The following is a 27,721-nucleotide window of genomic DNA, read 5'->3' as shown; positions in this document are numbered from 1 at the left end:
ACCCCGCCTCTGGTCTCTGTCCTCTCTCGGGTTTAGAGCCTCTGGGTGTCAACCGCGGAGAGCAGCCCTCAGTCCAGTAGTCAGGTCTACGGCCCTCCCAGGAGGTCTCAGTGCGCTCCCCCCTCTGCTCTCTTCTCGCTTCAGGTGGACGTTTCTCCGCTGTCAGGATGTCTCCGTCCTCGTCCCCCCGGTTCTTCACGGAGAGGGAGGTGGCCGGTCACTGCACCAAGGACTCCTGCTGGGTGCTGCTGGGGACCAGGGTGTACGACGTGACCGCTTTCTTGCGGATGCACCCGGGAGGGGAGGCGCTGATCCTCCGCCGGTCAGGCAGGGACGTGAGCCGGGAGATGGAGGGGCCCCCGCACCGGCACTCGGACAACGCCCGGCGGTGGATGGAGCAGTACTACATCGGGGAGCTGGACAGGGACAGCGGAGCCGACCAGGCACAGGTAGAGGACACCTGCCCATCACAGTGACCTAGTGACCTCACACAGGCTCAGAGAAAGACACCGTAGGGGGTGGGGGGGGGGGGGGGTCTGTTGACAAGTCTTTGCTGAGCTTAGTTTTATTTCTCATGTGTAAACAGTTTTAAAGTATAAAACACAAAGTTTTAGAATATAACACCAGACTTCAGAGGTACAGAAACAGTGTCTATATCACACCTGATACAAATACTCTCCCTGGAAGTTTCTAGCATGTCTGATAAAGACGCCCTGAGGCAGCCAGAGGCTCCCTGTGTGCTGATGTCAGGTGGAGGCTGTCTGCAGAGCTCAGGATCCACTCAGTCATGACACACGTTGGGCTCTCAGCAGGTGACTTTGCCAAACGCTTAGTGATTTAGAGGCGGTGGAAAGCCGATAGGGGCCTGCTGACCTGACAGGTGTATGATTATCTCTCACCTGACACAGAAAGGAGGAACTCCCTGCTCTCCCCCTGTATTGATCATAGGGGAGGGGGGCAGTGGGGGAGAAGACTCTGGGCTCCGTGTTTGTTAAATATCTGTGAGGTGAGGAGGAGGGGAGGAGCAGAGCAGGGAGGGGCCGTACAGGTGATATGGTAGACTTGGGTGGTGGTGATGGTGGTGGGGGTCAGTGGTGTTAATGAATGATTCAAGACTAGAGAGAGAGAGAGAGAAACTGGTTTATCTCGTCCCAGCAGGGACTACAAACGGGACAAATTTGAGGGAAACCAGAAATCTTGCATCAATTGTTTTTAGATCAACCCACACCCAATTCATTGTGTGTGTTTGTGTGTGAGAGAGAGAGAGGAGGGAGAAACAGAAAGTTTGCATAAATCTCTCACCAACACACTTGACATTTACATGGCTTGCCCACTCGGTGTGCTCTTTGCCCGTCGGCTGCGAGTTTACACACAGCGAAATAACAGAAGCCATGTTCTCCTCATCCTCTGTGCCGTCCGCTCAGTCACTGATGGGCCCAGTCTGTATACAAAATGGTCTTTTAGGCTTAGATTTGAAGATGGTGTACACGGTTTGAGTGTGTGTGTGTGTGTGTGTGTGTGTGTGTGTGTGTGGGGCGGCCATGTTGTTAATGTTTTAAATGTTGTTTGACAGTTTATAGCCCACACACATTGTCACACCAGGCAGCTCAGTGGTCAGTTTTCACACACACACACACACACACACACACACACACACACTGTAACAAAGGACTGATGCTTTTATGGCCCAGTACATGGTTATTTGACAGAATCTACCATGTTAAATGCATCTATCTATCTATCCTTTGTGTCTCTGGGTGTGAAATCCTGGTCAAATGTGACAGCGGAGGTCATGAGACAGACGTCAGCCTGCTGACTGAGTCACCAGGACATTCCAGTTGTTAATGAAATGTCGCCCCTGCATGATTTGGCCTCCAGGTGAGGCCGGAGAACAAATACAGCTCGCTTTCTCTTCTCTCCGTCCCACCGCACAGGGACCCTGGTCCGACTGCAAATATTAGGCCAAACCTTTGTGTTGTTGTTTAATGATTGGCCTTTAAATAGTATTTTCACCAAGCGGTCAAGCTCCAGTGCAGAAATGGTATTTGTCAACTTCTGATCGCACGCTTTGACTTTAAAGAAGGTTAATTGTAATAAATGAATAATAAAAAAAACAGAGGTAATATCATGTTAACTATTGTCCAAGTAATGCCGCTTTGCCTTGCATGCTTGCTTTGAGAATGAAGATAGAATAATATAATAACTGTAGCAGATGAACATGGGGAACTGGGGAAAAGATAATGAGCGTCATCACAGAGTCATAAATCTCAGCAGCTGTTGGGTCAGAGTGAGCAGCGGGGGATATCAGTCAGCTTTAAGCAGTGCTGTGGTGAGCTTTGCTGTGATGCCTCATTGATACAGTGGCATTAACACGCAATTACTCTCTGGACTGTCTTCAGTTTTTTGGCCATTTCATGCCCGTTTGACGCTTTAATTGCACCACACGTCTCTGATGTTATGTGGAACTGAAATGGTTTCATAATGAATAAACACGATACAAGCCAGAGCATCTTAGCAGAATGTTTTTGTCTTGGGTTACACATGGTGATACCATCTAAATAAGGCTGTGGCATCATAATGTGTGTTACACGCCTTAGACATAGCTGTCAATTGCCACTCTGAGTCATTTTTAAAAGGGGCAGTACACTCAAATGTGACTTTATCAGTCCCTGTTTTGGCATAATAAAGCAAAGTCTGGTGGTGGTTTTCTGGAGGCAGCAGGTGCCAGACTATTCTTGGATGATGTGGCTCACTAGTCCAGTTCTTTGAGGGAAGACCTGTCCCCCAAAGGGTTAAGCCTGGCAGGGGGAGACGCAGGCTGCACTTTTCTACGTCTCAGGGGAGGCTGGCCCGCCTGCGCTCTGCCACATAAGACAAAGTGTTTGAACAAGCTATATGCTATAAGCAAATGGTATTCAGAAAGCTCGGCACACATTGCAGGACTTGTGTAACATTATGTTTGAGCTTGCTCACGGCACAAACATAAGGAGGTTAAAGGGGAGATTAGATGGTATCCTCCTTGTATGCTTAAGTAGTCAGCATATACACACACTCTTTAGTTAAGAGAGTTAATGTGGAGTCCCAGAGCATAAGATGACCTGGATACATCACACAAATCTGTCCGCCAATACTCAGCAATTCATTGACCACTGGTTTGTCTTTCTGGACAACACCCGAGGTGCTATTTGAATCTATCCACGCCTCAGATTTTCTTATTTTTCTGCCTTGTGCTGCCACTGTCACAGTGATGGCCACGGCCGGGACCCCTGAACATAAGGTTGTGGTTTTCATTCATAATCTGACTCAGGACTTGGCCTCATAATGCGTCTTCAAGGACTGAATCCAACATCTGCAGGAGTAGGAAGGGGGCGAGACTAGCTTCCAGTGTGTGTGTGTGTGTGTGTGTGCATACATATCAGTGCGTTTGGGAGCAGGTTTACAATCAAACAGTGATGCTGTTTACACCGTCAACATATTGAACTGGTTTGTAATACTTGCTGATTGCCTCCATCCAGAGCCAGTCTTTGTGAGTGCTTTTACACAATGACAATGAATCCAGGACTTGGCAGCGTTTGTCCTTAAATAAACAACGCACATTTTTATCATTCATTACGTTGTTACTAAGGAGAGCGGCGCTGCAGCAGGCAGAGGTGGACAAAACGCAACGCAGAGAGGATTCGATTTGGTCAGCTTCATTTTAATTGATAGCGATCCGTTAAAATAAGTCTGGACCTGGCCCTGGACCTGGCCCGATACTGTTCCTATGACATCCCTATGAATCATTGTTCATTTAGCTGCTCTCTTTTACCTATGTCACTACCTTTTTATCAAACATCATACCGTATTTGTGCTAAAGACACAAGTTAGTGCCCGGGCTCTCCAAAAATGACCACGCGTAGAGGAAATTATACGTTTTTAGTACATTTCCTGTTTTAAAAAATTTTGGAGAAGAACTGAGGACACCCATGAAGGACGCCTGAAGAAACTGAAAGTTCATCAAGGGAAAGTCATCACAGTCCTGGAGATTGATTGAGATCAGGGCAGATCGTTTCTTAGATTGATGACATTGCATACTGTACACGTAAAGTCCACGTCACATGCTGTGACAACAAGATGTTTCAGGTTAGAAAGAAAATGTCTTTGTGTCTGTTCCAGCAGTGTTTCTGAGGTGACCCACGCCTGCTGCTGAAAGTTGCATTTGAAATTTTAGTGTTTTGTTCAGACTGAGGAAGAAGAGGGGCTATCCAAACTCCTCTTCCTCTCCACAGATATACAAAACGCTATGGGACACCATACAGGGTGCAAAAGGAAACCATTAGAAAAGCTGTGGAGTTTAAGTATTCCACCACTTTAGTATTTAGTAATACACTTCCATAAAGATGGGGGCTCAAAAGACGGATGCAATGCAACGGAGACATTTTAGTCCCAGTAAGGGACAAATATTGGATCCTACATCTCCCATAGTGCAACTTGATAGCTTCTGTCTGTCTTTCTGTTAGTCTCTCTTTGTCTGGCCCACATTTTTCAAACTCGCCACCCTGATTTGTAACACTGGCTCTCTGTTGAAATGACAGAGCTGATGACATCACTATGACATCATCACGGTTTTCCCAGGAGCTCCTCCGTCCAGACGTTATACAGCTGGTCTCTCACACTGACGGGTACTCCTGTTGACTAGGAAACCAGTCCAGTCCAGTCCAAGTACCAGTGTGGTGGTATGTTACTCTGTGTCTGTGTGTAAAGACACATAATCAGTGTGTCAATCATGGGTGCACCTTTGTTTGTTCTGCGCTCCCGTCGCTTTGTCTCGAAGGAATCGAGTCAGGGCGGCCTATCTACCGCTGGACAGGATGTGGAAATTCTCCGCTCACCAGTCCTCGACACACTCTTTCACTTGTCACTCGGCCCGTTGATCTCACTCTTTCTTTCTTATATGTGGACTTAAAATGTAAACGAATTCAGCCGGGCAGAGACAGCAGTATCTATGTGAAACCTACAGGAGAATGTGGCCCTGTAGTCACGGACTTGGGAGGATAGTACACATATTGTTAAATGAGTAGAATCACAAATGAATGAGTGTGTGTGACTGAATGAATGAATGAATGAACAACGGGGATACTATGGAAGAGCTCAGCAGAATGAGAACATATGACTGGAAGTCAGTCCATAGCTATTACAGCACTGAATGGAGCAGTTAAGTGAAGCCTGGAGAGGAAAAAAAGTGGATGGAAAAGAAGCCCAGCATCAGTTCGTGGAGAGTAACAGGGTGTAATAAGGTAGAAGCTAGTAGGTGAGAGTACAGAGTGGAGCACCGAGGTCATGATGGTGGGTGTCGATAAGCTTTGTGGGTGGAATGCTGGAGGCTGAGCGGGTCAGGCTGGTGGAGCGCTGGAATGCAGACTTCCATCTGCATGGATCTCTTTCTGCTCAATGATGCGATTGTCTTTCATCAGAGGGCAAATGGAAGAAGACGGGGGGAGACGGAGGGGGAGGACCTTAGTACAATATTAACACCTGCCACTGTAAGTGCCTAATGTAGGGCAGCACACTAATGTACTCAATTGTGGTTATTTATTAAAGGCAATATCCGATTTGGCCACTTTAGATGTTCACCAAATATGAGCCAATCATTCTGTCGTCAGTTTTTCTCCAAAAAGCCGCGCAGGAGAACAGCTTCTTTTACTGCTCCTAAGAACTGTCCTGAGTTTTGTCACCGCGGTGATGCATTACCTGGCGCGTTGTTGTTTACCTTTGCTACCATAGAGACTGCCGACACTGCAATTAGCACTCAGGTGCAGGCCTCAGGTGGCTCCCTTCATCACCACGGCAACCTGTGGAAAGGAGTGAGGACGAGATGGAGGGTCAGAAGGGATGGAGGTGAACATATGCTTGAATGGCGCAATTGATTCGGGCGAAGGTCTCACTGGAGTGACACCAAAGCCTGCGTCACCCTTTCCTCTCATTGTTTGCCCTGAGCCGAGTTAGACGGCATTGTTCACTCTGATTGGTCCGTTTGTGATCCCATGCCAGCGATCTGATTGGCTTGGAAGGTTTGAGGCCCTGCTAATGTTTGCCAATGGTCATAAAGACAAGGACAGAGGAAAATATGTAACAGTGGGATCAAATTTCAGCCCAACGTTGTGTTTCGTCTAACCTGCATTACAAGACCAGGTGACCAGGTCACCAGACAAATGAAATGCAACATTTGTTCTTTTCAAAATGACTTCTAAAACTAACGAGTGCTCAGATTAAACCCATTCGTAAAAGAAATATTTGAGGGCTGTGTGTCACTGACTGTGTTCCTCTCTTCTTTCATTTGTTCCTTCCACCCCACCTCTGTCTTCATCCCATTATGCATCCAGCCATCTTGTCAGCTTTGCATAATAATACTTAAGTGCTCTGTGCAGCCTTGGTGTGGCTGTGTGTGTACAGCACTTGTGTATGGGACTGGTTTGCTCATACCACAGCAGGGAACACAACACGCATACATGGATACATACACTCAACTGTTGGGGTTGTTGGAAGAAGACAAGACTCTGGGGCACACCTAGAGGAGGAGGAGGAGGAGGAGGAGGAGGAGGAGGAGGAGGAGGAGGAGGAGGAGGAGGAAGAGGAAGACAGCCTGAAGCAGTCAGTGTACTGTAGCGGAGTCTACAGGAAGAGAACACAGGGCTACTGTTTCTGCCACGGATATTTTGCATGCAGTACGACATGGCTGCTGGTCAGAGTCTGGTTATGCTCTTTAAGGTCAGGGCTCATGTGCTCGTCTGGTGGAACACCTTAGTGTCAGGAGTCAGCTGACGGTGGTGCACAGTAGGAATTGGCAGGAAGAAATAAATCTGTGTGTTTGATCACCTGAAGAACTAGCTGATGACTTTGGCCTTTCCTGTTACCACTCGGTTCCTGTCATATTACACACCAATACAGTAGACTTTACACATGGCTAAAGCTGTAGACTGATTTTTACATAAAATGTATGCTGGACTTCAATAGGATCAGTTAATATTAATCGCCCCTTTACGTGGAGACTTGACTGAGTTTGTGTTTAAGTCTTTTAACCCTTTAACCTTCTGCTCAACCATATGGTAGAGCACATTTTGACTCACTATATCTTATTGAAAACATGTTTTACTTACGACATCTCAACCGTTTGGTAGAGGCCAATATTTCAAAAAATGTGGGGTCTGTTCATAAAAAAACATTGATTTTTGTAATTAGTGCCCCAAGGAAATAAAATATATAAAGAATACATTTTTTCATTGCTTTTTTCTTGGTGAGGACGTTAAAGGGTTAAATCAACAGTCACTTTTGCTGCATTTGTTGCTTTTGGTCCATTTTTTATTAATTAGAACAAGATTTTTAAAACGTATGCAGAGCACAGCAGCACGATGGGTGGTTTCAGAGTTTACATGGTGCTTAGCTCACTAGTTACTGTCAGTATGGAAACATGACACCTTCTGCACAAACTGCCTAGCTACACACAGTCTCTGATTCTCGTGCACACACACGCACACACACACACACACACACACACACATTCTCACATATACACACACAGGCTACAGAGGGAGAGAGAGAGCAAGGGTGGAATCTTGAGTCCTGGTCATACAGGTTTGACTGGTTCTTTTAGTTGGAGGGAGACGAGTGATGTCGTTATCCACACACACACACGCACACACACACACACGCACACACGCCCATTCCATCCTTATTCCTTTCACTGTGTTCCCCACACACACCTAAGCTGGACATGTGCTCCTCCGGGAGTTGTGCCTGCGTGGATGCCTCTGATGTCCAAATGGTGTTCATCATCAGATTTGAGGCGTTGACAGTCAGACTGACGACGCGTGGATGTGACTCGTACTGTGGCTGTGTCGCACATTCATCATTCACCTGAAGTATTGTTTGCATTCTGTCACGCACACCATGTGAGGGACAGCGATGGCAGAAACGTTTGCTCTGGGGGCTTAACTGCATCATCAACTGTACATTTGTCAGGCTGCTGTAAAAGAAGACTGTCAGTGAGCCGTGCAGTCATTGTGCAGCTGACACAACCATGTTTACATTCTTTTAATCGCTGTGCGACAGGTTCGTTTGGGAGAAAGTTTGCCCAGGAAATGGTTTTGTTTGACCAGAACATAAATCTGTCTGACACCACTGAGGCCGTCTTCACCATCAACAGCCTCGGAAACATGCAGGAGACAGCACAAGCGGAGAATCGCAGTTATTCTCCTGTAGCATCTCACCCCTGACTTGCAGTTCTATTTTTGAGGCTCTGCTCAGACTGCTGCCTCTCGGCTGGCAACGGCGTCAGGGGAGGGACAGGCGTGAAAACCTCTAGACTTAGACTTTAGACTTTAGACTTTAGACTTTCTCTAACAGCCGAACCTGCGATAATTATCATATCACAGCGATGATGAGAGCAACAAAGTGTTCCTTTTCCCATTTGCTCTCCTCTCTCTCACATCCACAGACACACCCACCTACACACATCCACAGACACACCCACCTACACACACACACAGTGCTCAGAGCGGCACACAGCATACAGCTCACCAAAGGGCAGGGCCACATTTATCCTAATCCAGTTGTGCACTTGGCTAATATTTCAGCATGGGATGAATGCTGCTGTAAGAGGCGTGGTTGCGGGTGTGGCCGAATCCAGGAGAGGTGAGGTGTGTATCCTTCCCTCATCGAGCTGAGCATGGGCCGCGAGAGCATTCAACTCTGACACACACAGTCATGTGATCTTCCTGCACGTGCTGATGTCATCGTTATCTAACCTGAATTATGGAGCAAAGCAGTTGTGATTTAGCAACAAGTTTTAGGATTTGATAACATGTGCGGTAGATTTATAAAGGTCAACAGACACTCAGTCAGTCACCACTGTTGGATATGAAAATAAGCCTTTTGTTTTTCTTCCATTCGCTGTGATCTGAGTGACTGGTCGATGTGCCCCATGAGTATTCAGAGCTCACGGCCTTTCCAGTGTTATCGAACCTCCCACGGTGTCAGTGAACTTCAACCTGTCTGTTTCCACATGCATCCTACCAGGGAACGGCTGTAGACACACCCAACTCAAAAACACACACACACACACATACAAAACGTCCAGTTTGTGGCAGGTAGCACAGCAGAGTTTAACATAAAGAGATAACAGCAGAGATAGCAGTGTTATTTTCAGGGTACCTACTTTGGTGTCAGATTTTATTCATCTTTAATCCAGGTTTCCCACCCTTGTCCTCTCCGAGCACATTTTATCTCCCCATGGTTGTTAACAGTTTTGTTCTACAAAATCAGTCATATCAGCACAGGAGTGATAAACCACCTCAGCCTCCTGAGGCTGACCGACAGACCCTCCTCATCTGCGGTGTAACCGGAGACCGGCGGGGTTATGAAAGCTTTTTGTAGCACTGAGGTCACCTGTGGAGCTGCTGCCTTTGATGCTCTGTCTCTTTGCTCTTATTTATTTAATAAAATCCAGAAGGGATCCTAAACTTTGCTGCTGCTGTGTGCAGCGATGATCATTATACAAAAGGTAGAGATGGGTCAAGTTAATGGTTAACAGCAGTGATTAACCAGAAATGCAGGTGTCGGTGCGCAGTTGGCAACAGTTTAGGGACAAAGCAGACAAGTAGCCAAAACTGGTGTCGGTATGCGAGATGTTTTTTATGATGACATGTAATGCATGATTCCTAAATATATAATAAATATGTTCTAAAAATATTTGAGGACTGCTTTAGAAAAGTAAAGACTGGAGCTAAGCGGCTCCAGAGTGCTGCCAATGCGCCGCTGTCGTCATGCCTTTATCACAAAATCTCAACTCCAAAAACCAATCGTGGCCGAGCCCGCTTAGATAGTGGCCGTCCAGAATGCAGAACCAACTCACCTTTTGCCCTACACATAATTCCTCCACCTTTAGTCCCAACACCCTCCCTATCAGCACTCATAAAACACACAGCCATAAAAATGCAGTGAAACCCACAGTCACTCAGCATCACAGCCGTGCTGGTGAGATGAAACAATCCATTCGACGCGAAATCAAACCAAACAAAGATGATATTGACAACAAACATCGATAAAAGATGAGAAAAAAGAGATGAAATAAATTGGCCTCAAGCACAACACATTTTTCAGTAAAGTGTTTTGTTTATTAGTGTTTGGAGGTTTAACAGCACAAATGCCAGAAGAGAGGACACAGAAATGTTACTGGGAGTGACTCTAGAGTGGATCAGTTAATCAGAGCTACATAATCTACATTATAACTGACATATTTCAGGGTGTAGTTTGTTTTCCACCGCAGGCAGGAATCATCAGTGTGGTGTTGTAAGTAGGATCAACAGGTGTGTGCTGTAATGTAAGTGGTGGTCAGGATAATATTATAAAGTTGCTGTATTTTATTTATTTGTCATCACAACGATCAATCATCAATATTTGCTCTTGAAATTTGACTGATATGTTTAATGTTTAAGCCTTGAGGGATCCTGGATATGCTTAGAAATAACAACACAAGCTACAGTAGATATTTATGCCGAACGCTGTGGATGGACCCATCCCATAAGCCAAGTGGTCACTGGTGCCATCGATGACTTTATGCAGCGTTCGGACATTATGATCTGCTCTAAGTTACAGTCATACAGCCACTGCTCAGTCGCTTCCTAATCTGACGCACCAGATGGTTTGAAGTCACCCTTAGAAACTGTAAAGTGGCAGGCTCGCTCAGAAAAAAAACAAAAAAAAGGCAAAGTGATGAACCAGTTGGGAGAAGAGCTTCTGTACTCTCCAGTTCAGATAGAAATGATGCTTTAGCAGCATCCGCGCTAAACCTGTAGCTTCCCCTGATCGGTCTGAAGTGCTGTGGTTGGGCCGCAAGCACAGCACTTGGTGTTACGTGGACCCTGGATCATGTAATGGTGATCTTGTGAATCCAGCTGCCTTGTAATGTTCGCTGCTGCCCATGTTTAGCTTGTTTTTTTTAATGGTTGAAGCGTCATGGCTAACTGTCCCACACAGTGACCTAAATTGTCGCAGCTCCACGGGACTTTTCCAAACTCCCCATTACCCTTAAAATCTGTTTTACTCTTCAGCACATTCAGTTAATCCATCCTCCCACATTGGCCTCCCTCCTCCTCCTCCTCCTCCTCCTCTCCTGGTGGTGACTGACTGTAGGTTTTGTTTGTGATGGTACCAGGCCACATCGCCACCCTCCTCCAACCATCTCCTTTGTTTTTTGTCTCGTACTCTCTTATCTTTCTCCTCCCTAATGGGACAGAGCGCTCCCTATGTCCTCCTACTTGACCTTGTTATCCTCTGTAGCATCAGAGCATCAGATCGCTCGGTCCCCCTCTTCTTTTTGAATAGTTTTTTCTTGAATTTTCTGGATACACAAACATAGTATATAACCTTAAGCCCCCTTTCCTGTGCCATACGAGGGACAGACTCAGTAATCTACCCGAACAGCAAATACCGTGCAGAGAGGTAATTGTTGTGTTTGCTGTTGAATGTTTTTAATCACACTTGAACTGAATAATGAAGGATTAAAAGATTGTCCCACCCTGGTGCAGTGGAGTCAATAGGTGTCATTCTCCATGTGACAATGGGCCGACGAGGGGTGAGAGCTAAGTCAACAGCGAAGGCATACCGCCCATTGTCTCTGCTCAGGCCTGGAGAGTGTACACATGCACTTGTGGGCTGACTCAGGCTGACAGTCACTGCCCCCCCCCCCCCCCCCCCCCCCCCCCCCCCCCCCCCAGAGCAGGTGACTGAAAGTGAGCTGACAGCGGCATGAAAGACAGACTGAAAGAAAGGGAAAAAAAAGGTCAGGATGATGGTGAGATGGAGGGAAGTGTAAGTCAGAGGGGATGTAGGTGTGGGAGTTACCCAGGCCCTCTCCTGTCCTGACACTGCTGATGTGTTGCCATGGCAGCCATTGCCTAAGTCACAGCACACGAGGTTGGGTTTCAGTGGTGACGTTACGATAATCAGTACATGTGATTCTTTTTAATATCACAACACAGAGGCAGAGTCCCAGAACAGCCACAACACTGAATGGAAGCAACATTATGGAAATGACTTCAGTAACATGATGAAGGTAGTTCCTGAGCAGCTGCTGTGTATCTCAGTAAGTGTTCAGTGTTCAGTGTCTGCAGCGGTTTAGAGGAACTCCCTCAGTCTACTGGTGACTGCTGCTGTTCCTCGTTGGTCCCACAGTCATCATGATGGATAGGTGCAGCTGCCTTTTATCTTTATGCCAAATTACTTGATCTCAATTGTTTCCCGTGTTTTCCCCCATGAAGTGGATCTTAGAAACGCTCCCTGTATGATACTAAATTTCATCTATTATGACAAAAGTTTTTAGATTCACTTATTTGTATCCTTTAAAATGACCACAGCCTTTGGACCTGGTACATTTTAATCCCTTTATGCCCGATACCAGTACCAGTATACCATGAAGTGGTACTGTGCTGTTCCTGAATACTACCCCTACATTTCAGAGAGAATATAGTACATTTTACTCTACTACACTGATCTGACAGGTGAAGTTATTTTTTCATATTAAGATATTGAATTCAAAACACATGATCAGTTTCAAAATAACATACTTTTACTAATTAAACTACTTAATAGTGTATAAAGTTGTTGAAACTAGCTTCCTCTTGGCAACATGTTAATGAATTGATTCTAATTATCTAATGGGGCCATTTTGCATTGTGAGTACTTTTACTTTTGTGGCTTTAAGTACACTTTGCTGCTAATACTTATGGTGTTTTATATGAATAAGACTTTGAATGCAGGACTTTTTACTTGTTATTGCTACTTTTGCTGAAGTTAAAACTAAAACAAAAGATCCTCCACCACTCGCACCATACTTTTTTTTTTTCAACTGCAACACATTTGGTCAAAGTATTTCAAATATTAGTGGATTAAATCTCTTTCAACAGCGTTGAGGTCCTGTTTGTTGGGAAAACGTGCTTGGTAGATGAAATAGTGTTGGTATAGATATACAGACACAGACGGCCATACGTATTGTGGTGGAGGAATGAACTTACTTACATACTGTAAACAATCTTTTCATCCTCTTAAACCTTAGAGGACACTTTATTTTTCTTCACCGCTTTATGCTGTTCAAAGGTGAAGTTGTATAACTATAAATGAAAGTGCTCACCAAGGTTGTTACTGAATTACTTCCTGTTGTGGTTACTCCTGGTCAGGTGCCTGAGTTCTTCAAAAGCGTTGGCGTCCCAGTGGACACGTTCACCAGCACTTTACCTTTATTTGAGATATTCAGTTAAGTTAATATTTCACCCATTTAAACATTCACAGCAACACACAACAATAGCGGCTGCTGAAGCAAAACCTTCCATCAAGTTATGAAAAGTGGGGAAACCACCTGGTTTGAATGTCTCATAGATTCAATGACAGCCAGGGGAGCTCCGCTATTTGCCTTAAAGGCGTCCTTTTAGCAGGCAAACAAGACGGTCATAGTGTTGTTGTTGTTGTTGTTGTTGTTGTTGTTGGTGGGGCTTGTTGTTCACACAGTGTGTCGTCATGGTTTGGGTGTGAGCAACAACTGGATGTATTTTAGCTCTGCTACGAGTGATTATTCTCATTATAAATACATTTTTAAATAACAAGTTCCCCGAGACCACGGCGACGTGCTTCAGCGGCTTATTTTTTTCTCAAAATAGTTAAAAAAACAAAAGGGATCGAGTTCATGTTCATAAAGAGAAAAGCTCCAAATTCTCATTTCGGTCCAGCAGAAACCCACAATTATACATAGAATTATGAATTAATTATTGAAATGATTGTGTTTTTTTGGTGATTGACAAATGTATTAATAGTTCAAACTGTGCTAGTAGTATAGTTGACGTCAGTGCTGTTATTGCTCTCACTTATTATTGGATAATTGGCTGAACTTTTCAGCTGAAATTTCTGAAGTAATCTAGAAAGATAAAAAGGATGATAAACAGCGTTTTAGATGAATTTGCTATCGAACGGTTTTGGGTGTTTAGCACTGCCAGAGCCTCCTGGAGTCAGCAGATCACTTGGTTAAAACAGGCGTTTCCTCTCTTAAGTTCTGCTTCCTGTATGACATTTTAACACATCGTTGAACCTGTGATTCTCAGAAGTGCAACAAAAGAACTCGTGTCCTCACAATTCAACACAATTCTCTGATCTGGCCCAATAATCCACATGACCCAACACAACGTTTTTTAGTTTTATTGTCCTTCGCACTTAATGTTCCTCTTCTCAGAACCTGCTGACACACTGTTCCCCTTAGATAAGGGATGCAGCGTTAACTAACAACCTCACATTTATTACCGTTGATGAGGCGGTTACAGGCCGATGGAGAGCAGATGAAGAGAGGCAGATGAATAACATCGCTCAGTGTTTTCACGGCTTCATCAGCCATGGCTGCCTCATCGTCACCTCTGAAACAGCTCATGTTCCTGTCAAACCACAGATGGGCTGATTTTATGAGCCAATGGAATTGAATTGAAAGTGAAAATGGGCTTTTGGAGGAAACACGAAAAGCAACATGTTCATGCGTCTGTGATGCACCTGCTGCTCAGAATCAGATGGTAAACCACTGTAAATGGGAAACTTCTCCAAAGCATTTAAAAATAGCAACTTGTGCAGCTATAATAGGATGCAGTATGGTAGTGTTTTACCCTGTGGGCTCACTAGTTCAAATGTCTAAATGTTTAACCCTTTCATGCATAGAGGTCACTACAGTGTGCAGCTATTCAAAAGCTGTTTTCTTGTATATGCACGAGTTTTGATGGCATAGTTGCACATCAGCCACTACAGTGGAAGCTATTGCATCATCTCACACACTGCTACCCAGTGGGAAGCCATTGCAAGTGAAAAAAAAGACGAGTGAAACCAAGATGGCCGACAGACAGACAGCCAGAAACACCAAGTTGTTTCAAACCTTCTATAAAAAGAGACCCTTGCAGGTAAGAAAAATCTGGTGACATCAAGTACCATCTAAGGAGTCATGCAATTGCAAAATTTTCCAAGTATTGATTTAATATTGGGAGGGAATTATGATTAATCACATGTCCACTGAATTGTACATCATGCATCACTAGCTATATTTCAACTACTGGACATGTAAATATATCTTTATAAAATTTGGGTTGAAAAAAAAAATTTTTTTTTCATGCTTAAAGATGAATAAAAACACTCAGTAACGATCTTACTGTTATTCCACTATATGTAACCCACAGCGACCATCATCAGTGCTGCTGCTGATGCTCTCTCATTTGTGCTGTAGTGTGAAATGAACAATATCACTGGAGCACATTCACCATCCTTCCATGCAGTAAATGGTCCCGACCCTGAAGTGTTGTGTTGTTTTAATGTGAGCCATGTGGCTGCAGTTCCTGTTTACTAGTTTGTTTCCATTGTCAGCTCCTTGGAGAGTAAGACTGTGTGTTGCCCAGTGGGAAGGATTCGCTCTATCAGAGCATCATGCAATTCTGTGGTGTGTGTGCGTGTGTGTGTGTGTGTGTGTGTGTGTGTGTGTGTGTGTGTGTGCTCTCTGTATTTTAAAAAATGACTTTACTGTGGTATTTTATCTGCTAATATTTGTCGAAGCAGGATCGTGAGGTGTTTGTTTGCTTTGCACCTTGAGCGTGACCTGCACACAAAGTAAGCGTGAAATAAGTCATATATTTGACCTGCAGATATGGACACGCTTGTAGGGGAGCTTTGTCGTGTAATCACAGCATTTTTGTAACGTTTACTGATTCATATTCTGAATTCTGTCGCATGCTGTGTCTCATATTACTCTGTTTTACCTGGCAAGATTATTATAACGCTGGCTGCAAACAGCTATTTTAAACGTGTTTCATTGCTGCTTTGAAATTAATTTAGACATTTGAAACCTGACTTCATGAAATAATGCGGGTCGGCTATAATTTAGTCTTAGTCTTTTTTCTACATTTTTGACACTATAACTAACTAACTAACTTTTCAGAGAATCATATCAGTGTTGCTGAAAAGTACCTACAGGAATGCAGTTCAACGCATCAACCAGCAGTAAATATTACTGCCTTGCCTAAAATGGCCAGTTTTTATTACTTCACTTTTTATCTAGATCATCCATTTTATCTGTACGGAATGTTTCTCGGTTGCACTTTGTGGTTATGTTGTGCTTGACTGTACACTTTAAACTACAGCCTTACAATAACCGTGCGGTTGATTAAACGGCTCTCTGGCAAAGCATCAGACTGGACAGTGCGTTGAGGTTTTCCCGGTCAGCTCCAGCAGGTCAAACAGGATTTACAGTCATCACCAGCATGTCTCTCTCTGCTTTTGAGAGTGAGAGTGGGCTGAGGTATTCACATATTCCCCAAACGCACCTCTCCTGCAGAATTTAACGGTGACACAGAGTTCCGGTCACCTTTGTTAAGCCAGTCCAAAGTGTGTGTGTGTAGAGTGGGAAGTGTTAGAGCTCGTTAAACATCAGAATGACACCTTAAATAGTTGCAGGCTGTCTCACGTAGGCCATGGCCGCCGCTGCTGATACAGAGGGTGTGTCTGCCATCACGCTGCTTGTTTTGGTGTGTGAGTGTGACGGCGTGAGAGAGTCTGCAAGAGGCGGAGGACAAAATGTGGTGGAAAGAATGGTTGGTAGTTTTTGAACCAGTCGCCTGTGCTGTGCTACCAAGTGTGATTTTATCAGGTCATCATCACCACATACAGCAACACACATAACCACACCAAACAAATGAGACAGTAAATGAACAATGGTAATATGCTAATATTGATCTCTAGACTCTCTCCTTGCTCTTTTCTGTGATTTTTCTTTATCTACATCCCCTCTGCTTTGTTTGATCTTCCCAAATGTTTTGTACATTCACATTTATACTAATTCTACTACAGTAATCAATAAAGAGCTACAGGACTGTGGACTCCAGATAAGGAGCTTATGATCCATCTTTGCTATTAGACACAGCCACACAGGATTGTAACTTGATAACCCATTTTTTAAAGGATAACTCTTTTTTTTAATTAATTTTTTTTTTTTTACATATTTTGGGTTGGAAATAACTGGTAGGTATAAAAAGTTTTGGAATTGGTTCAGTAGATTACCTCAGCCGGCAGCCGCAAGCAGGCTGCAAGCAAGCTACGACGGCTGCAGCGTAATCCTTTGGGGCATCGGCACCAGACAAAGCACAGCCACCAAAAGGGCTTGTTTTTGCCACCGACGGGCACCGATTGTTGTCTAAGTGTCTGACAGCGTTACAGAGATGACCTGTTAAACCAGAAACACCAGTTGCATGGCTAAGTTCAAAGCCCCCAGACTCAATTCACAAAAACAATTCATTTTACCCTGTTTAAGATGGGAATTGCTGATCTCCCGCTGTCTCGATCGGTTGACTTGTTTGTGTTATTGTGTCATTTTGGCATTTCAAAGAGTTAGTTCAGATCCAAACTAATGTGTTAAAACACCAAATTCACAGCATCTGGAACAACAACTCCAACGTTCTGTAAGATAAAATTACTGTTGTTGTCAGTGGGGTCTGGTTGCTTTGAACCGAGCGATTTAACTGCTGTTTCTGGTTGAATCAAGTGATCTTAGTTTGTCAGGTTAATGCAGCGTTTTACTATTATTATCATTATTACTGTAATCTGCATTACACTGCATTCTGCTGTGAATACTGTAGACAAGGCCGGGTGGAGTTCACCTCAGTACTCTCATTAAAAGCTGTAAGTATTGGAAAGTATTGATCTCAAATTACTAGACGTCATAGTGAGTCTTCCTAGAAGGATGACACAGGTTAATGGTCACTTTGTTTCCTTTTTTTTGTTGCTTTAGCGCTGTGTGATAATGGAGGGGGTGTAGGGTTGCCTCGGTAGGTGTAGAATTGCCAAGGTGATGTTAGTAACAAACCATTGGGGACTTGTGTGACCGTGTGTGTGAGAAAGCCTGTGTGTTGTGTTTTATGCAGGCGTGTGCTCGTGCACGCGTCTCAAACCAAGCAGCTGATAAATATTTCGCTTATGCTGACGGGAACGCGGAGGATGAACAGAGGCAGCCAATTGCAGATGAGAGAAGGAGATAATATTGTAACACTGAATTTGTTATTTGAATGTTTATTCTTGGACGATGGGGAAGAAGACAGAGAAACATTTCACGTTTCACTGTACTGCAGTGTGATGGCAGCACGTACAGCCAGTCCAGTTTCACTCCGGTTAGACTTTTACTAATCCACCCAGACTTTGTAGACTTTATCTGTGGTGCTACGGGGCTGCAGCTGGCTCCTTCACAGAGGGCAGCAGCTGTACTGGGGTTCATGTCGGCTACAGCGGACTTCAACATCAACACAGTTGACCCAGACCAAACAAGACAGAACTGTGTGTGGGGGGGGGGCTGATGGGGGCAAAAGAGGAGTGAACAGTCTTCAGGTTATTCACCCTGCTTCATTTGTTCCAAAACTGTCCCTGTTTGTTGGTATATCGTGTAATGCACAAACAGACCGTGATGTTGATGGCAATAAGCTCATAACCTGCTAACCTTAACCCTTACTGCCATGTGCATGCACTACTACCGTCATGATGATTGCACCAGTGTTCATGCGGTTCACATTGTTCATCACTGTTTGCATTGTGTAATCAACTGTGTATACACTGCAAAATGCAACTCAACAGCGATGTATTATATTTGTTTTGATTTACATCAGTATAGATCGATTCTTTCCTCATATAACATCTAGGTTAATTATTTGCATTTTGCATCAACATATATTGAAATCTGTACGGCTGCAGCCTTACAAATCTACCGCAGCGTGTGACGCAGCCTCAGCTTTAGACGTCTGGGTAAGATGCTAATGATTCTTTCAAATAGGCCCAGTTTCAGTGTGGAAGTCAATGGAGAAATCTGGTCATGCAACTTTTGCATTTTCACACACAGAGATGGAGGGCTGCCGCTCTTACAATATGGCCCACATGGTGTTCTTTCCAGCCGCGGCCCTTTATTGTCATGATTATGTAGAACAGGTTTATGAGTCACAGTAGCAGTGTGATGTAAAACAATCGTGGATTTTGTTGTTTTGATGTATTTTAGGAACCTGGTTTTGGCTTTCTTACCATTCTTAGCAAGAAGCACAGTTTTAACTCACATCTTTTAAGAAAAACTGTGCAGCAGAGTCATAAAAGGGAACTAGACATCATGTCAGATCAATGATTGATCAGTGTGCAGCTTTAAAAAAGAGCCCTACCCAATCATCTGTGGAAACGGTAACACTAGGTGTTTTTCAATGATTCATAGGATCAAAGGTTGAAGACTGTAAAAGGAAAGTGTGCATATCACATGTGACCACAGCCTTGAAGAATTTAACATGGTGATGAAGCTGTTGCAATCAACAGAGGAGAGAAAAAGACAGGATGGATGTAACAGACTGTGTGACTGTCTCTTTCTCACACACACACACACACACACACAGCCCAGATCAGTGTTGGACTGTCCTGACCAGGTAGTCTGTCAGTCCATCAGTGACCTTTGCAGATTTCGCTGAGCTCTTCAACCACCTGTCAGTCGAGGAGAAGCTGAGGACACATCCACTCCCTCACAGCTCTGATCCCAGGTCTGTGTCTCTGTTGCTAAACGCATCTGTGCTTCTTTTGTTTTTCCTCAGACTGTGAGAGAGAGGAGGAAGGCCAGTGAACAGACAGAAGCAAAGACGACAGAAAAGACGACAGACAAGGAGGTGAAAGAGGAGGATGACAACGCCCCGTTCAAGCTCTGCAGCTCTGTGGACCTGGACAAGGTGTGTGTGTGTGTGTGTGTGTGTGTGTGTGTGTGTGTGTGTGTGTGTGTGTGTGTGTGTGTGTGTGTGTGTGTGTGTGTGTGTGATGGGGAGTAGAAGAGATTTGAACAGTCGTCAGGTTATTCACCCTGCCTCGTTCGTTCACAAAGTCGTTCCCCTTTGTTAGCAGCAGTCCTCACACTGCTACCAGCATGCACAAACACACACAGATGAATAATAATAATAGTAGTAATAATAATAATAATAATAGTAATAATGATAAATATGAAACCAATTCCTAAAAGGTCTAAATGTATGACTTTTGTGTCCATTCTTGTGAGAATAGTTTGTCTTTGTAAGTATAGAAATCACATATGTTCACATACATTTAAGTCATGCTCATGTGGTAGAGCTGTTTGAATGTGTTTATCTACCAGCTGCATCTATCTCAGCACCCCAGATCCTTGCACAGCACAATTTGATGACAGATTCAACCAGTCCGTCTTGTTCCCTCCGTTGCCAGGCATCATCGCTTCGAGCGAGATGCCCAGCTCTCGACTGTTCACATCGTAAAAAAAAAGACAGACCTCGAGCGGGCGTCACAAACCGTGATGCTTCACAGTGTTCGTACAGCTGCACCCTGTCGCTGAGCTGTAACCAGTAACACTGATGAATAAATGTCTGTAACTACCACTTTAAGTCACTAAAATAAATCCCTCCCCTGGGACTCCTTCACAGCGCTCCAGTGTGGTTTGATTTCAATAACCAAACCCGTGCGCCGAATGCATTTCCTTCAGCGTGGCTGCAGAGTCGGAGCTGTCCTGCATGCTAATTCACAAAACAGACATGAGCTACCGCACACAAATATAGTAACATGAACATACATGGGTTGATATCAGCTGAATCAGTGGCATTTCAGTAGCAGGAAGGCAAGAAAATAGTAGCAACCATAATATTAATAAATAAATTCTTATTGTTCCTATTTGTCTTATTGTGTCGTTATCACCACCCATAATATTGGTATTGATAATAACAGTAACAGCAATAGTACTATCATACTATTACTGGTAATAACAGTGATAATAAAAGACAGTAATAATGAACTAAAATATGAAAGAAGAGTTCAGTTCTAGATATTATATATACTTTTTTGGTGGAGCATGAAGGGTTGCCATGATGTTAGCAGATCCACCAAGACTCCACTGTGAACATCTGGCAACAGCTCTTTGGGGAGCTGGAGACTTCAGTGTGGTTGTTTGAGTTTCTTCTTTGATGGTGCAGACAACAAGGGAGTAGAAGCATTTTTTTATACCACTCATGCAGGTATTATAGCCTCCAATTCGCGTCCAACACTCATTTATAATAAATATGCAGACAAACCAGACAGATACACAATTCACTGAGCTCCACATTCATACAGCTGTTTGAAAAAGTCTGGACGACTGTAGACTGTAGAAAATAATTTTTTTCTCGCTTTTGTGCAAAATATGACTTGAGTTTATTTCATATTTATAAAGATTATTGTTTAAATATGTTTTTTGCAGTAACTTCTGTTTCTGTTGCTTTATACAGTACTGTGCACGTACAGCACTACTCATTATCAGCACAACAGCAGAGTAAGCTTCATTTATCACTTTGTCCTGAGTGAATGGCGGTCATAAAGGTGTTATGAGGCAGTGCTCTGAGGCTGATAACCTGTAAACCCCACAGTGATATGACAGGTAGCTGACCCAGTCAGTGCCAGGCAGCAAAAGGGCCATCGCACGCTAAACTGTCAGCGTGAGAGAGGACGCACTGACATGACGCTTGGTGTGGAGACACGTAGAGAAGTGAGACACGGGGGACAGCTGAGGAGAGTCTGTGGGTGTCTCTGGGTCTAAATGGGGATATGTGATAAACTGTTATCTAGTAAGTAACACGTGATAAGCAGGATGTCATCAACCTGAGAGTCATGTAACTGTGCCAGTCCGTGCCTGATACGAATGAGGGACTTCCCCACCCCATCACCTGGGCAACAATCATCTCTTCCCAAGTAATAAGCAACATTTAGAAATGCACGAGCTGGGACCATATGAGGTTTAGAAGTGAGACAGTGGAAATGGATGAAGATTAAAGTGTGGGCTGCCTGCTTTAGTATGATGTGGTTTTACTCGACCCATCTTCCTCATAAATGAATTCCATCGCTCGTTCTGACTCAAGGTCAGCTTTCCCACCGCTTTCCTAACCTAAAACATTTCTGCAGATGTTACAAAACTGACTACAGATCAGTGTGAAACCTGACTGGCACCGTCTTCATCGTTCACCCAAACCACAGCGGCATCTCTCATGTGTGAGGAGCTTGTAAAGAGTTTATAAAAGCACCTCAAACACTGGCCTTTGGACTCCTGGATTGTTATTGGCAACAGTTCACACACAAGCACTCACTTCCTGGTTTGACCAGTCTGAGTGCGCCTCATCAGTTTTTAACTCTCTGCCGCCACCTGCAGGAGTCAACAGAGGGATCCTGCCTCTTTGTTGTAAACACATCACATTTACTTGAAGGAAACATGTTTCACTGATTTCTCATCGGCTGTGTGTCTGCAGGATTTGGTGGACTGGCGAAAGCCCCTAGCGTGGCAGGTTGGCCACCTGGGAGAGAAATATGATGCGTGGGTCCACCAGCCAGTCGACAGACCGATCAGACTGTTCGGAAACCCCTTACTGGAGGCCGGCACCAAGACCTCCTGGTGAGACAGAGGGCTGCGGCCTTCTCCTTTATATTACTTAAGTGAATATGAGGATAATCAACCAAAACACGCCTGGTTTTCTCTGGATGTTACAGACGTGTGTGTAACTCCCAGATGACAGAAAATAATATGTGAGAAGTTCAGTCTAAAGTTTTTCTTGCCAACGTTAAAATATTGCTGCTATTATGTTTGTTTGTGTTTCTATTGACCAATAAAGTCATTTCCACCCGGTGGAAAGATTAGATTAACAATAACTATATAGAAATTATAAAAGGGTGGGAGGCTGAACTTTAGTATTTACTTCTACTACCCTGAGTCAGCTGTAACAACTAAACACCACATGCTGTGAGCACTGAACATTAGTTTTTCATGTTACCCTTCAGTCTAGAAGATAAAAACAGACCTGATAGAGGGACGTTCCTTCTTGTAAAAAGATTGAGAGTGTGACCACTTTGCTCTGTGCTCTCTTGCTACAGGTACTGGGTACCAGTGGTGTGGCTGCCTGTTGTGTTTTATTTCAGTTGGCACTGCTACACCACCCTGGCAAAGGGCACCACCAAGATAGCCCTCACTTCAGGTAACACACACACACACGCACACACACACACACACACACACACACACACATATGCCTGCAAGCTTACATTGTGAACACATAAGCACCAGAGACTCTTTCATGCTTTCATTTATATGTTTACATTGTCATTTGTGTATGCACATGACCATACAATGGAACATGCTGTCATCATGTCCACTTAATGTGGGTACACATCCATGTCAACATCTGTGTGCGTGTGTGTGTGTGTGTTCCCAGACTTCTCTGTCCCGATCCATAAGTATTTCTTCCCACTGCTGTTTTTGATGGGCTGGTTCTTGTGGTCTTTCATCGAATACTGCATCCATCGCTTTGTCTTTCACATGAAACCGCCAGCCCATAACTACTACCTCATCACGTTACACTTCCTCCTGCACGGACAGCACCACAAGGTACACACACACACAGAGGAACAGGGCGGCTCTCATAAACCTGGCTTAATAATAAAACTGTGTTGTCTTTTAGGAGTCATGAATCATTTTATATGACTCTGCTGTCATGTCTCAGCGTGTGACTCCAGCTCGTCTCTCCACAGTCTCCGTTTGACGGCTCTCGGCTGGTCTTCCCCCCCGGCCTGGCGTCCTTAGTGGTGGGAAGTTTCTACGTACTCCTCCAAAACCTGCTCCCAGATATCCTCGCGATATCTGTGTTTGTCGGAGGACTGTGCGGCTACGTCGTGTACGACATGATCCACTACTACCTTCACTACGGCTCTCCAAAGAGAGGCTCATATATGTACAGCCTGAAGGCCTACCACGTCAAACACCACTTTGAGCACCAGAGAGCAGGTGAGCACTGGAAACCTGAAACTTAATAAAAAGCAGATCCTATTTGATTATTTGGCTTGATTTTCCTTGCATCTGTTTTTGTCTGATCTATCTAATGTCATCCTTATTCCTTATCCCTCTCTCCAGGATTTGGCATCACCTCCACGTTCTGGGACCACCCCTTCAACACAGTCATCCCTGACGAGAAGTTTTAACGCAGAAACGGCTCTCCTGACGGGCCATGGGACTTATCAACCACCCTCTGAGCAGCCAGCCCTCACTATAACCACCCAGACGCACTTAGTCCAGTCTCTGCAGCCACAGCTTTCACTACCAAGGAGGAGGTTCCACCTCTGAGGACTCCTGGGCCTCTGCAACTAATCCATCAAACATAGTATAACACACCTGAAGCTGCCTGTTTATTCCAGCCAGCATCACTTTTCTCTACCTGAGCTCGCTCTGAGTGCGAGCGAGCGTGCGTTTCCCCACTGTGATCATGTCTGTGTAGTTGCAAGGCCTTTCTGTGCCATTTTTTATAACCGAACCAACACCTACTAATGCTGTGCTCTTCTCCGCACTGACCTCAGCAGCCAAATCTTGACCTGATAGCCAATCACAACTCCCTACAGCCAGGAGGTGGGCCAAGGAGAGACAGAGAGGGACACACACACACACACACACACACACACACAGAACAGACACACTCTGCGTTATACTGTACTATGTATAATACTGTAGAGCACATTCAATATCACACTGAGGAAAGTGAAAAAATACGCAGAATACACTGGTTTTTACTGATCCTAAATATTCGCCAACAGCATGACATAAATAAATAAATGTTGACCCACATTCACCCATTGACGTGTACACACACTTCCCTCAGAGCGCGGGAGAGGGAGCAGGAAGTGGTAGATGGTCGGATGAATGTGGAGGATGGAAAAGGAAGGGGATGCGACAGAGCGATAGAAAGTGTGTGAGAGAGTGTGTGTAGAGACGGTGGGCGAAAGAGAGGCCCCAAACCAACTCAGGAAAATAACTCCTTCACTCTCCATCTGCCGCTCCTCATCACTACCGACCACTAACCTAACCTGCTGCGCTCTGTTACGCTGCGGGTCTGTAACAGTCACCAGACATTCCCTCCATCATGCTCGGCCTCACTGTGGGTTTTGGAAGCATTTGTGAAGACACAACATTTGGTTTCAGATATTTGAACACGCTGAGGTTCATTTGACAGTCAAATCTAACTTATTAATTATCAGCATAGCAGCTGAAGTGAAATTATACTGTAGTTCTAAATGTTTGAAAACCGCTGTGGTAATATATTTTTGCTTTTTGTCATTAATGATACAACAAAGATGTAGAAAAATATTTTGTAAGATGCTTTGTATAGAAGAGGAGAGTCTATACAGTGAGCAGATGTTTTCTTGTCAGTTAGACAACAAGAAAACAAATGCATTTAGAGGTACGGATGGATGGATGGTCGATTGTTGTCATGGTGTCAGAGGGACAGAGCTGGAGGCATGAAGCCAGCCTGTCAGACGTCCTGCTGTGGGATCTCGGGGTCAAAGGTCACAGGGTCAGATAGGCCGATGCAGACTAAGCAGAATTTGGGTCTTTGGGAGCTCAAGGTTAGGACCACCCTTCGGATTTCATTCCGTCCATTTAAAGCCACAGATTTTTGTGGCCCTGCAGATCCCCGCAGGATGAAGATGGATGAACCATCTGACTGCTCAGCAGGAGGTCTTGATAGTCACTGGCGGATCCTCAAAAGGTCCCCTCTGCACACCGATAACTGAAGCAGAACAAACTTCATTGAAAGCATTTACATTAATAGGAAGAACACAGCCAGAATATACTACAACAACAGAAAATAATTTTTTATCAACTTTTCTGGTTAAAAAAAAGCCTCGCTTGATACATAATATGTATATGTACATACATACATTCAGACCTCTGTAAAATAATGCAAAATCTATTTCACTTTCAAATTCAAACAGTTTTTCCAATACAGCAACATAATAATAATAATAATAATAATAAAAATAACATGATTCCATTCTGTTTTCTAATATTTAGAGCAGCAATAGTAATAGTAGTCTTCAGGTTAAGCTTAAGAGGGTTGTGCCACTAAAACAGCTGCTGAATATGTGTCAACAGGGCTTGCAGGGCTGAAAGGTGTCCTGTTGCCTACACGTATCAGCTAATATAAAACCGTAACACTGTCTGTCTTAACACAGTGCAGCTGATTATGAATGTTCAGGGCGTCATGAAGAAAGAATTCTGATTTTAATATAATGACTTTGTACCACGAAGACGTTGCTTCAGATGGAACCAAAAACTGTTTTTGATAATGGTAATAATGGTGGAGATATTAATGACCATAGTGATGATGATGATGATGATGATGATGAGTGAGACATGCATACTGATTGTGATGGCTGCATGGCCAAGTGAGTCCACCTGTGGGAGTAAAGTTCATACAGATCTTATTTATGTATATTTATATCATACAGATGAATGACAACAGCTTGTAATCTTTGATTCTGACAGGAGAACTTTTCCTTGAGCAATGCAGCTTCAAGTAATATTTCCTAAATTTGTTTACTACAATATCTTTTTGGAATTTTAAATGTCTATGCAAACGCAAATGTATTTGTAAATAAATATCTGTATATTTCTGATTTCAGTCTGGCTTGTACCTTTTGTCCCATCACAGTTTATTATACATTTAGGCCTCTTTCTTAACCAGTTTTACACTGGTGATTTTCAATGCGAGCCAGTTTACGATGAGGAACGTCATCATGGTTATTTGTGCTCGGGCTTAATGACTTTGATTGTTAACAGACTGCCTACTTTAAACTGGCTTTTCTTACTCAAGTGTGTCGGACAAAGAAAAGTTTGGACTTCCAGTGTGAACATAAAAAAAGCTAATGTGGCAAACAGCATGGCACCATCTTACTCCTAGAGATCTCACACGAACAGAAAGCAAACAGTCTAAAGCAATACGTCGATCGCGATCTACCGGTCGCTCGTGAAGGTAGTGCCGGTAGATCGCGTGACATTAAAAAAATAAAAGTAAATAAAAAGTTGCATTTGCCACTTGGTTGAATTACAGGGCGGCCAGTTTGTGAGCTCTTCTCTGCTACGGGTCGCGGGAAGGGACATGCACGCGGTCAAATGCGCTAGCTACTGCAAAACTCCAGCGAGCAAAGTGAACTAGTCTTCCAAGCTATATCGACTAAAGAAGGGATACTCTGGGATAGGGAATAGGACAGGAAGGGATATTTGACTCCATTCAGTGCAAGTCATCAGAGTAAAGTAGTGACCATAAATGTATTGAATGTTCCAGTTACTCTGGTCACTTGTGTGCAATATGGATGGTTACATCACTGTTTGTCACCTTTGTGCATTACTGCTGTCAATTTTTATGTGTAATACCAGGGGTTACATTAGCCTCAATTGTGCAGTGTATGCCAACATATATTGTATATATAAAGTATACTCAGTATATATAGAAATTAATATATGTTTAGCATTTTTAATGTAGGTAGATCATTTTGACCTGGTCATTTTAAAAGTAGCACGCAAGCCGAAAAAGTGTGGGCAGCCCTGTTCTAAAGCCCTCCTGAAGACTCTCAGGCACAGTGCTGCTTTGAGCTACATGCTAAAATGGCCACAATGAAGAGGCTAGCATGCTAATATTAAGCAGATACAATGGTCACCATGGTCACCATGTTACTTTAGCATGCTAACATTTGCTAACTAGCTCCAAACACAAAGTGGTTGTGCAGGCAGGCTATTTGGTCATAAAACCAAAGTATCAGACACATTTAAATGTTGAGTAAAACTATCAACAACTACTGGTTGGAT

The 27,721-nt window shown here is 44.0% G+C and overlaps 1 protein-coding gene across 1 annotated transcript; it reads left to right on the top strand.

Moving 5' to 3' along the window:
* Positions 1-94: 94 nt before the first annotated feature.
* Positions 95-26,532, top strand: fa2h (fatty acid 2-hydroxylase). Its single transcript, XM_070831238.1, has 7 exons — positions 95-449; positions 19,650-19,781; positions 22,344-22,486; positions 22,963-23,063; positions 23,301-23,473; positions 23,617-23,869; positions 23,996-26,532. Exons 1-7 carry the CDS (start codon positions 168-170, stop codon positions 24,061-24,063), a joined length of 1,152 nt encoding a protein of 383 aa, XP_070687339.1. The 5' UTR covers positions 95-167; the 3' UTR covers positions 24,064-26,532.
* Positions 26,533-27,721: the final 1,189 nt, after the last annotated feature.

The sequence above is a fragment of the Pempheris klunzingeri genome, chromosome 5 (assembly GCF_042242105.1).
Source record: "Pempheris klunzingeri isolate RE-2024b chromosome 5, fPemKlu1.hap1, whole genome shotgun sequence".
In the NCBI taxonomy this organism is placed as follows: domain Eukaryota; kingdom Metazoa; phylum Chordata; class Actinopteri; order Acropomatiformes; family Pempheridae; genus Pempheris; species Pempheris klunzingeri.
Note: the sequence above shows the minus strand (reverse complement) of the source record. Positions and strands in the feature narration are given on the sequence as shown.

Coding starts and splice junctions, on each gene's coding strand:
- fa2h (XM_070831238.1), top strand. CDS start 168: ATGTCTCCGTCCTCGTCCCCCCGGTTCTTCACGGAGAGGGAGGTGGCC. Junction 19,782..22,343: donor GCTCTGTGGACCTGGACAAG/GTGTGTGTGTGT, acceptor GTGTGTCTGCAG/GATTTGGTGGACTGGCGAAA. Junction 23,870..23,995: donor CTTTGAGCACCAGAGAGCAG/GTGAGCACTGGA, acceptor CCCTCTCTCCAG/GATTTGGCATCACCTCCACG.